Source organism: Varroa jacobsoni, unplaced genomic scaffold, assembly GCF_002532875.2.
Source record: "Varroa jacobsoni isolate VJ856 unplaced genomic scaffold, vjacob_1.0 contig00578, whole genome shotgun sequence".
Taxonomy (NCBI): domain Eukaryota; kingdom Metazoa; phylum Arthropoda; class Arachnida; order Mesostigmata; family Varroidae; genus Varroa; species Varroa jacobsoni.
This window is the reverse complement of record NW_019214492.1, coordinates 12,043-24,560: the sequence shown is the minus strand read 5'-3', so window position 1 is coordinate 24,560 and position 12,518 is coordinate 12,043. Positions and strand designations below refer to the sequence as shown.

Here is a 12,518-nt window from a genome sequence, read left to right as displayed (position 1 = left end):
TATATGTTATGTTAAAACGGAAGTTAATAGTTTTTTATTGTTTACTCATATTCAAATGCTATATAGTGTTAGAAAGCTTTTTGTCGCATTACAAGTATTGTAAGTGAATTGAAAAGCTTTATTTCCACTTCGGCTTGTAAAGTGAAAACGCTTTGTCCAAAATAGACAATTTCGACATTTTGTAAAGTAAAAAGCATCTTTAATATTTAGAACAAAATGTGACAGATAAGAACAAATAAAATGTAACAAATAATCAAAATCGATTTCTTTAAAAAAAAAGCTAAAAACGAGTGAAAGTCGATTTAAAAAAAACTATATAAATAAAAAACTTTAAGGATAACCAAACAATATTGAATACAGTTGGGATTTTTTTTATCTTTGTTGGTGGTTTGCAATGTTTTAAACTTTATTTTGTGTGCTTTCTGTTATTTGTGGGGCTTCTGTTTTTTTTCAATTAATTTTTTTCAGAGATTAATTTTTTCAAGCTTTCCAAAAATTAATCTTATTACATTTCAGTTGGCTTCAACTTGTCATTGTATATTGGCTAGATATTTTAATATTTAGAATAAATCTATTGCTAGCGATCAGTATGACTGTGTGCAAAAGGTTTCTAAAGCCTTACATATTTTAGACATTATCATATCGCGTTGAAGTTTAAACTACGCTATTAAAACCGCGTCGAGGATCGACACTTAATTATCAATGCCATAACTTTTCTCAAGGATTAGTAGTTTTAATAAGACAGGCTTGAATAATTATACATGCAAAAAAATGTCCCCAAGTTCAGCATTAAGCATGCTTTGTTGGCATTGTTTGGAAAGATGATTTTTGGGACCAGAAAAAGCAATAGGAAAAGGCTAATTAAACAGAAAAAACTTTTGAACCGTATATAACACATAACTATTAGTAAAAAATAAATTAGTAAAAAGAACTTAAATCGGCAAGAACACAAATATCTACATAATATAATACATAATAAATAATTTACATTTGAACTTTTTGGTTCATTTTGGCGCTCGCTAGAATAATGTTTAATGAATACGTACGCTCATATGTTGCCTCGAATATTTAAGGAGTCGTACTTAGTGCCGTAACTTCAAGCTGTTTCAAACCTGTTGCGAGAGCGGTAGCTTTCTGATAAATGAAAAAAATTTGAGGTAAAATAATGAATTGGTTCTTTTGCCCTCCTAATTCGACAAGCGCTTAATAATCTTGAAATTTTAATACATTTTGAAATATGGTCGGATCTAATTTAGTGGCACTAAATTTTCAACCCGTTTACTATTATAAGTCTGCCAGTATCCCTTTATAAAACATTATTGTCTTATTAGAAAAAAAAAACAGTGTTCCACTTAATTACACCACTCCCTATAAGATCTAATGATATGCCTAAATCTATTAAGTTGCCTTTTGATTTGGTATCTCGACAGGAGCCTTCAAAAATCAAGGAGAATATGGCTACAACCGTATCTCGTCCTCAACTGGTGCCTATGGCAACAGGGAGAAGTACGACCATTCGCAGAGCTCCGGACAATCTTCGGCTGCCGGACAAATTGCCTACAGAAGCCAGTTTTCCAAAGATCGGTACGCACGGGGTGGAAGCCAGTACGGCGAGCAAGGAGGCTTAGGGTTCGCTATCTAGGACGCCATAATGACGATGATGAATACTCCCGGAATGAATAATTTTTTTCTCTGCATGTACCATTTAGTACAGTTCATGTGACCTTAAATAACTCCATAAGTTGACGAAATGTGACTTAAACAAGTACAATTGAAATCGATAAACGTAAGCTTATGTTAGTTGGATCTGAATTTCAACACTACCTAGTAACTTGTGAAGAACTGTCCTTTTTTTTAAAGGCTCTCAGTGGAACTTTTCTAATTTGGGGTGCACTGTTGTCTCTAACATTGCTCATTCGTATTCAAAAGTATTTATTTATGATAATTGTTTTATTTAGCATGACACTGATTAAAACATGAAGTTAGCTGCCCTTTTGAACTGTTAGGCGTTTGGAGCTATCGAAAGTTAAAACATTACTCTTAATAGAGGCTTAATACAGAAGTTTATAAAATGAAGGTGATCGTTGTTCAACAACCTTACTAATCCACTAACCACATATGATAATGAAATTGATGACTATATAAATGTTTATCTATGCAGGCTACCTTGGTATTAATATCCTGTGTAAAGTACGCTCAAACTAGATAATACTGGTGTCGATTAAAGTGAAGAAATACTTTCTTTCGTCGGATCGTTTGGACGTTGGTCAATACTTTTCTATTCTCCAGATGGCAGATAAGATTGACTGCAAGCACTTTTTAAAATTGGATATATTCCTAGTGTCTCATACGGTTCGCCATAGTCGGCAAATCAGCTCTAGACTTGAGTCCAATACCCGAAGCCTTTTACGTGCATCTCCTCTATTGTATTACGGGTATTTGATTTTGATGTACCAATGGCCCATTGAGACCGATAAACCATCCATAACCAATCTGATGATACAGAGAGCAAGACAAGCGTTTCATCTTCCTATATGGTACCCTAATGGCAAGGCTGTGTTTGCTGTGTTTAACAACTCGAATAAAGCAGGTTCATGGCTCTTTATATAGTTTTAATTGCTTACAAAACTAATAGCGGTGATAGGTTACGCTTATTTTTGCTTGGAACCGACAGACCCTCCTGAACTTGTATTAGTCAAATGAATTTTGTCTTACTTTAGGACGGCTAGTTTTATGGTTGCGCGATATAATTTTCTCATTTTCAAAAATAACCTGGAATGATTTACGATGTACGGAAGTGGTTCATGTCCATTTCTGTTGCAAGATTATTACTATTATAATGTTTATCAATACTTCAGTGTAAGTTCCAGTTGAAAGTCAAAGTAGTCATGGCCGAGCTTCAAGTAGTGAACGTTATAATATTATGGTTTAGGAAAATAGGCTTTGATCGGGCCTTAGCAACTGTCTAAATTGGTCCCCTTTGAATCTTGACCTTTAAACTGAAATGACTGGTAGCACTCCTGACATCGGATCCACCGTTTGCCACTAATGTCTGATGCTCTGTTATCTCATTCCTAATCATGTCTCTAAAGGGTTAGTTGAAGCAGAGCTTTCTAATGCGTTATAGACCGCAGTGTCACTATTAATTAGGCCGCACAGTACGCGCCATGTTACTTAGCATATTATTGTTGTAGGAAGCATTTACTTAATTGTCGTATTATTAATGTCGCCATAAAGAAGCGGACAAATCTAATTTGATTTGAGTTTGTTTCAATTCAATTCTATCATCGTCGCGTGCGTATTTATGTTCATTGAACTTGGGGCAGGGTCGTGGACTCTATACGCGCAGACTATTCGCAGAGTTAACCCAGAACGAAAACGAAGAGAGAGAGAGAGAGAGAGAGAGAGAGAGAGAGAAAACAAATAGACACGAGTACCTAATAGGAAAGAGTATCACTATTTCGCGACACTTTACGTTTCATGTCTTGTGCACACGCTGGCAGCTTCTATTCGGAACGATAATTTCACAGCAAATGGGTATACCCCTTTCCCAAGCGCCAGACGCAGTTCAAAGTGTTCTCGAACTTGACTAGCAAGCCTCGTTTTTATTTACTTGTTATACTTCGCATTGTTTGCATTATGCCACAAATTCGGAATCGAACCCAAAACACAGCTGCATCAGTGTCCCTCGTATATCGCTATCTGGATCGACAATTTTGACCTCTCCGAGCACTGCTTACTTTATGAAACAGTTCTATTTATATCGAAAATCCCGATGTTTATTCAAAACTCTTTGAATAATCTCTACAATTTAGATGTGCGTGACGCAGCTACAGAACCTCCGGCACAAAAGCCGCTTAGGAAAAACAGTGTACAGCAAATTCTCACAGAGAGAACACAGTTGTACTTCCAGCGAAGCCCTCGTCGACGTCACGTGGTCGTCTTTCAGTCGTCACCGGGGCCAAGTTTTGGCAGACACTTAACGGAAGTGATTTCTGAGAGCGAAGACACTGATGCCGACAGTTCAATTTCCAGTAATCAAAACGATGGATGCGGTTCTGAATATTACGTTTCTTCTGCTTCGTCGCAAGAGGAGGATGGAAACAATAGTGAAGCCTCTTCGGACTCGCTAGTCTCTTGGGTGGATCGTCGTCGGACGAAGTTTAGCCGAACAAAGTCAGCGACAAACGTAGAACCATTCAGCGACGCCGACAAGTCGCAGAAATGTGAAAAATCGTTGGCTCAAGAAGCTCAAGAAGTAGGCTTAAAAAGACCTACTCAGTCGAGTGCTTCGGACGGCCTCGACGATAAGAGCTGCCCCAACCTCAAACGTCACGATTGTCCCGACTGTGGTAGAAAATTTCGATATCCAGTTCATGTCGCCCGCCACCAACGGACAGTCCATGCCGGTGAACGGCCTTACGCCTGTCCACTTTGTTCAAAGGCGTTTACGCGAAAAGAGCATGTTGAGCGTCATTTGCTTCACCACTCTGGCCAGCGACCCCACCAATGTAAGCAATGTTCGATGCGGTTTAGTTCGAAAAGCAATTTAAACACGCATATGCGTTTGCACGATACCGCGAAGCGAGCACTATTCGAGTGCAGCTTCTGCAAGAGACGTTTTTCCAGCAAATACAACAGGGACGACCATCAAAGAATACATACCGGCGAACGGCCATTCTCATGTCAGTATTGCGGAAAACGTTATGCGTCAAAAAGTTCGCTAAATTCTCATTGGAAGAGAGGTTGCAGTGAGGAAGATTGAAGATCGCTTACTACGCAGACGGTGCACGGTTTATCGTGGGCCTAGGTTTGCCCCAAAGACGATCTACGCTGGATACTCTTTCAGTGTGCATTTGAAAATAAAGAATTTCGGGTGCGGTTCCCGCAAAAAACAAACTTGGTACTTCAGACACTATATCTCAGCTGCTCAATTAGGCATTTCCTAAAACTAGGATAAGTTAACCACACCGAAGTAACTGTAACTACTCTGCCCATTTCTAGTCACATTTTAGTTGTCTCGTACATCGCTTAATGAAGATGAGGAAACTAATTGTTTAGAGTATGCTGATACACTCATATAGCAGCCCATGCTGTGCTGTGCTGTGCTGTGCGATATTGAAGTTCTTGGATAAAGGTTTTTAACAGCAAATTCAGGCAAAGCAGAGTCAATCTAGGTTAAGTTTTTAATTATTAACTCTAGTTATACGAGGCAGTCCGCGAATCCTACGCGTCATATGAAGCATAGTGCATGACAATCTTTAAACAACCGGCCCGGCCCGGCCCGCCAATCGGCTATCCAAGGACCATCCCTAAATTAATCACATCTGATAACTGCGTAGGTATTTGAATGGCTGTTTAGGTCTCGTTACCTACAACTCTTGTTTGCCATATTTGCGCGGAAACGCAATTTTTATTATCCGTTAAGTTAACGATCATTATGAAAAAACGGGTCGCCGAAACATCTAAATTTAAGAAGAAAATTGAATCTGAGGCGAACCGAACAGCTACAGTAAACTATTTTTTTAAGGGTATTTTAACTAAAAAAAAAAAATTGGTTTTTCTATATCAAACAACTCCAGGATGTTTCGTTGATTTTGAGAGCGCGGAATACCCCGTGAATCAGTTTGTATCATTGGCATAGACTGCGTCGATACTAAACCTATATCACTTTAATCGATCTCTGTTCAAATTCATACGACGCGCAAATAACTCCAAATGCTAGAAAATTCGCAGAGGGTAGATCCGTTATTTGTATAGAACCGGAAGGGAAATATCACGATGCCGCATTTCACTCAATACACAATGATGAAACGACATTAGATTTACACGGCATCATTTACATTTGTTCATTTTAAATATTCTCAGGAGGATATCGGTCTGTTACGTTTCTGATTTGTTCAGTGAAATTGACGACCAGCGACCACCGTATACGTGTATTTCAGTGTTACTGATTCAGGTTGACTTGGAATATAATTGTGTGCTGAAAGATCATATACCCATGTTATACGTACGCGCTGCTAACTTGGCGTACCTCCATTACTACTAAATTATAAATGTTATTTAGGACAATTTACATTTGTTCATTGGTAATGGCAATATGCTTTTTCATACCTTATAAGGTCCTACCTTATAAGCGTCAATCTGGTTTGCCAATAAGCTTCGTATCCGCTATATTCCCTTTTCTTTTGTTTTTTTTTTTTTTTCTTTATTCCTTTGGTATACAAAACACAGAATCGAACTAATGATCGTACTTTGAATCTTCCACTCATTGAAATTTGTTCGTTCCTGTTGTCCGAACCGCTATGAGCTATAACGGGACAATGCTCTGGAGGCTTGTTTGCAAGGCAAGCATTAGCATGTTTAGCAATTATACTACGTGACGTAACACAGCTCTAATAAAATCTATGTTTCAGCAAACAAAAACACTGAGTAAACACCACAAATAGTACCAGATCTGACAACACACTCTCTGATGTCCTGTTTTATCGATGACTCTAAAAACGAGCCCGTTCCTTTAACTGACTTGTTCGATTGTGCCCTCGGTTACGTATCAGACCTTTTAGCATTATGTTCGATGATTTCGGCCACCGTATATTACCACCAGGCAATCCGCCATTTCGCCACAACGCATGCAAATGGCGCTATACATTACGATACGCTGAACTACATGAGTTAAATTTTGTTCCTTCCGACGTGAAGGCATTGTGCTTTCCGATAGTTGGCCACCCTTCCTCTAGCATCGCTTCTCGGGCCGTAACCGTGGCCGGCAGCGTAACTCGAGGCTCCAGATTTGCCACCAGTTTGGGTTCAGATAGACGCGGATGCCGGCGTTCGCAGAGTTCTCAAAGTCATATATATGGAACATTTGGAGTTTTGGACGCAAAACAAAATGCAAATATTGAACTATAGGGATTGGCCATTGGATGTTCTCTAGGCGATGGCAAAACCTGTGCAAAATAGCGACACGAGTGTTCTCCGACATGAGACGAACAAGTAACGAGTAGGTGACTAAATGGCTTTCCTTTTCGGTAAAAGTAACAGAGACCCGTAGTTGAAAGACCCTCTCTCTTCGGCAGCATCCCGTGTAACTCACGTAGACGCACCGAAAGCCCTTTACACATTCATGGCGCTAGTGGATTAATTTTGCGGGGTAAAATCGACACGGTTGCGCTCTGCAACATCCAGCTAGCTGCAAAAATAGCTTTAATGTCTACTATTATTGTTATTACTATTTTGACTATACTATACTAAGATTATACTAATTCTTATTATATTATACTCCGCATTCTATGTTATGATATTTCGTTCAAAAGGGGCGCGAACCCAGCCAAGTATTTATTACTCCTTTTATGTTATTATAACGTATGACTATAGTTGACAAAACATCGTAAGAAAGCATATTTTTGGGGTCTGTTCTGGGAGAATGTTCCCTCGTTAGCACCGCTCGAAACTTCAAAAATTTCTCCATATCTCACATAGGTCATAAGCACAGAGGAGCTGTCACATCGTCCTGAAGTTAAAAGTAACATTCGGATTGGTGTTATTCTAATTAATATTGGGCGCTGCGAGCTTTTGCAAGCAACATGTATCAAACCTGCTTTTTATGTACAACTAGTAGAAATGTAGCAGTGTGCCAAAATTATAAGACGTTCAAAAGCAGTGATAAAAGAAGCTTTTTACGTACAGGTACCTAATTGTTCTCCTGTCATAACATGATTTTCACAAATGACAATATTAGAAATATCATCTGTTCGCATGTTTGGTTATTCTTCCATGAGTACGGGCTAAAGCGACGAATGTTGTCGTCTCTCGTAGATCTGTTTTTACATCTAACGCTGTTGGTTTTTCTCTTACTGATTGATAATCTTAACTCTCTATTTACTGTTTGTGTGAGGCGTCTCTCTGGCGTCGACATGTCACTGCGTCCTAGTAGATGTAAATCGGACGTGATTAGCTACAGACTTGGACTCCTCTGTGCGCAATGGTCAGCGAACGCTGCGATCTTGTTACACCGAGATTAGAGCTCATGAAGGGGCCACAAGAACATCCGATTGCTGTGTCGTTGATTTCACAAATTGCTACCCACTGCCAAGTATAATATAAGAAAAAAATAAATGAGACAAATTTTTCAGAAAACACCATTCAAATGTATTGTCAGGAGCGCCAACAGTCAACGCTGACACGCACTGGCTATGCATCTCGTATGAAAGTTGTGTGTTATTTGTTACTTTTATTGAAAGGGGCGTATTGTGTGTACTTTGAGATAGGCTCATGCGGGTGCATAATACTGTTTCAGGTAGACCGACCGCTGTTTGATGCAAGTCGTCACCCGAATTGTAGTTCTCGTCGAAGGGTTAAGAGCTGTAATAGATTCAATCGAAGAATCATAGAGCACTCTCGTGACCTTCACAAACGATGCTTTGCCTGATTAGGACATTGCTCGCTTTACGTGCTTCCTGGATATGTTGACTTTTATTTTTTTTTGACAATCAATTATGTACATTGTACAATGTACGGGGTAAGAGGCTTTTTACTACAAGTTTTTGTTTCCGTACAAGTAAATTGTTGGTGAGATTACAGAGCAGTGGACGAGGAATAATTTCAAATGAATTATTATGTTCAAAACGATCGAAATTTGCAAGCATTTGTCACACGTCCTGCTTATCGATATTTTGTCGCCGGTTGATATGTTTTGAAATATAATCGTATACCTAATAGACGGTACAAAAAGGAGAGGAGACAATACTCTATTATATATCCATTTCGATGCTCAGTTATTAACTTATATATTCACTGATGTCTAAAACGCGAGTATATGGGACAAATAAAACTAGAAAAAAATACGTCTCTCACAATTAAAACACACAATATATACATATATAATATATATATATATATATATATATATATTGTGCGTGTGTTTATTTAATCCACATATTATTGAAACCCTGTCTTAGAAGTAATGGCCATGATACTCGGCAGCCTTACCACTTTCCTATTCGTCAATAGCCCTCCTAAAAACACAGGAACTTTTTTTACAATACTATTAATGGACGTACTGAGCTGTCCTTTTTTCGTAGTTGCTTCAGCCAAGATGCGTTCTTTACTTTGTATCATCCGATCCTGACGGATAGTGTATTGTTTCGAGGCTGAGCTGTTACCGATCGCTGTAGTATTCGCAGGTCGTGAAGCCCAGCCTTATAACAATAATTGCAATCCGGACGCAAATTCATCTTATTGAGGCTTGATCTCATCTTTGCTCCAACAAGCTCTCCTGATACCCAGTAACCTTTCACATTGTATCGAATGTCTTGTCCAGTCTCATCTTGGCCAGGCGTGCATTTTTCCGCCACGTCTTGTACAGCGTCCTGAAGCGATCCAAGTTTCTTCGAGGTGCAGTCCGTTCCACTCTTTCCCGTTCGCCATCTAAACGTCGGGCTTTTCCCAGCTACAGGTGCTCTATTCATAATTCATTGTCTGTCTGCTTTGAACCGCCGGCTGCAATGACCTGGCATGCCTTGGTCCTGTGCGCTAGCTTACTGTGGTCTCCCGCCCCATTTCGACGGGGACCCCCATGGTAACTCCATAACTCCTCTAGTCGACTTAATTGATTCGGTAGTTATGCAGCCCTAGATGATCCCATACTCTTTCCCAATGGTTCCTGTAAGCGCCGGCACCGTTGTTCTGTATCCAAAAAGTCAAAAAAAAAAAAACAGCCATACACTATACGTTGCCAATCATGATCACGCACACGAGACGCATCGTTTATCTACGTAGTCTCACTCAAAGCAACAGACGACGCACATTCCTACAGATAAATGGTTACATATGCCGAAAACCACAAACTCTATAGATATACGGACATGCATACATAAACACCCTCACAGATTAACAGACGACAGTCGAACGTCGAGAATAACAGAATACAGCCAAAGCGAACTACGTAATCATCCAGCTAGCATGGCCGACGGAACTCAGATCAATCCAACTGTCATAAAGGAGGTTGACGCGTTACGCCACGAACGATGCGCCGTGCAACGTCACCGGAAGCTCCAAACAGTGCTCGTATCTGTCAGTTAGATGCACTTGTCATTTGTCTCAGTGTCGACAGGGTCAATGATACGACAGAGCCGGTGACGCCGAGGCAGGAGCAGGCCTGCGGGTAGGCATGTAGGCTGCATATTTCAAGCCCCTATGCTTCAAGTCGTATGTTCGGTACCTCCGTTAGGTTATTTTATCAGACAGTTGGCTTCCATCGAGAAACGTGTTTGTGCCCGGATTCAAACCTAGATTATAGCTTGTCTCTAAGATTAGCAGGCAAATACGTCACCCACCTAAGCTATCACAGGGGCCTATGTTAAGCCTGTCTCTCCGTCAGAGGCGTTATAGTAGCGGTGGGCTCTTCATTTGTAAGTGCACACAGAACTACGCTGAACACAGTTATAGACATAGAAGAAATCATAAGCCGTACACTCATCTAAGAATCTTCATTAGTCATTCCGAGTACATGTTCGTAGATTTTCGCCCCTGCAGCTACCGTGGCGAGCTTACTGTGATGTTCAAATGAGCCTTGCGCGTCATGCGTCTTGTGGTAAGGAAGCAGCAGGAATATAATCGTATCATTTAATTTGATAACCCTGTACATACAAGAGCACGCTATTACAGGCTTTCAGGGTGACAATAAAAACAAGTGAAGACATCCAGCGGTCGTTCGGACGGCCTGTTTCGCTTTTTGTGCTTAGTCAAAAGTCGCACAAGCTGCGCTCAGCGTCGTAATAACGACTTGATGACGCCACAGGCAACAACTTTTGTTTCCAACCAAGCAGGGATGATCAATGGAGAGTGCACATTAATATAAGACTTCTATCTAAGAACCCCGGAAATAACCTTGTTTTCGTTAAAGGCTTGCTCTTGGCCTGATTGGTAGCTAAATGGGCCATTCGTATGTTAATGGAACAATTATATTTACTGTCATATATAATTGTGTCTTCGCGACAACTCAATACCTTCGGTAAAGGGTCTTGACAAAGCAATATGTTAGGTCCGTAAGGGTCTACCTATTAATATAATATAATAACAGAGGTCTAGCATCTAATGGTTGTGTATGACTCGACTGTACATTGTATTTGTGTTTGATTAACAGCGATCACTGTTAGTATTGCCTACGATGATTACCATGATTTCTGCTATTTCTGTATTTTTATACTTCTATTATGATCACAATTTTAATTAGGTACGATTATTAGGCATCGTGGAAGCCTGGTAAAATATCTACTACTACGAATTGATATCAACCAAGTATTGTCAATATTGATCTGCTTAATTACTCGAAATTTGTGATTGTGTCCAAGTAGACGTTTGTTGAACCAGATACGTGATATGAACAGAATGTCCAGATAGCAAAGACAAGCGGCAGCTACCGTTGATACATTGAGTGCCGAAAATAGGCCACAAATTTTAGTGATATTTCTGTTAGGCGATGCTGCCCAACCCAGTTTCCCAGGCTTCGAAGCTTGTTTTGTACAAGCACTGATCGAAGTTGAGACAGATCGCTGGTAAAACTTTTGAACTAAATGATTCAAGGAAATTCCTGCTCGAATGTACGAGATCGTTAAGTAAGTAATTAAGTAGAAGTTATATAAATAATCATCAAAACTATATTCAAATTCACAGCAAAATGACTATCGATGACTCAATGCCATCGTGACTGTTTCGTGGCAAATCTTTAACATAATATTATGATTTGCAAGAGAGGAGCGTTCGATAATAAATATAAATACATGCCAGGTAAAGCAGTGTTGTGGTACGTTGGTATGCAGGTACGTATCGTTATAGGAAATTAGAAGGTTTAACAGCTTAAATAACCTTATAGTTTCTCGTACAGATGATCATTAAAGTCTAATTTAAAACAGGATAGGTACGTTGTAGTCAAAAAGATATAGGAGAGTGCTAGAAACAAATAGGGATGAACTGTATTCGAACAATAACTCAGTGGCCTAGACGGCTAAGCGTTTGGTTGGAACAGGAAAAATTGCAGGCCTGAGCCTCATCAGCGATCGAATTACTTTAATCCGTTACATGCAGGATAAAATTAAAAAAAAAAAAGACTGCTTTGTCTTTATGTACTGATGTTTTTAGCAGAATAATTATATAAAGCACATAAACAGTATAAGGCAATATGTACTGTTCTCTTAAGTAAAAAGCACAATTATTTTAACAAGTATTTTAATCTACTAAAATACAGCAGATACGCTCAGAAATATATATTAATTATATATTATTATAGATATTTATCTCCATTGTATTTCTTGAAAGTAATTATGCATTATGGGGTGTTTTCAAAGGTTTCTAGACCGTTTACTGACATTGCGCATCGGTTCATTGTTCTATAGTTTCCTTTACCCGATAGAAAACTGGATGAAATCGTTATATCTATGAATCTTCGAAAGTACGGACGGTCTACAGAGTGATTGGTTGTTAGCTGTGAGACCAGCCTAAGGAGGTTTATGTTCTTC

General features: G+C 39.4%; 1 protein-coding gene across 1 annotated transcript; it reads left to right on the top strand.

Annotated features, from left to right (window-relative positions):
• Nucleotides 1-3,533: 3,533 nt before the first annotated feature.
• Nucleotides 3,534-11,795, top strand: LOC111271394 (uncharacterized). Its single transcript, XM_086972905.1, has one exon. It carries the CDS (start codon nt 3,776-3,778, stop codon nt 4,763-4,765), a length of 990 nt encoding a protein of 329 aa, XP_086829031.1. The 5' UTR covers nt 3,534-3,775; the 3' UTR covers nt 4,766-11,795.
• Nucleotides 11,796-12,518: the final 723 nt, after the last annotated feature.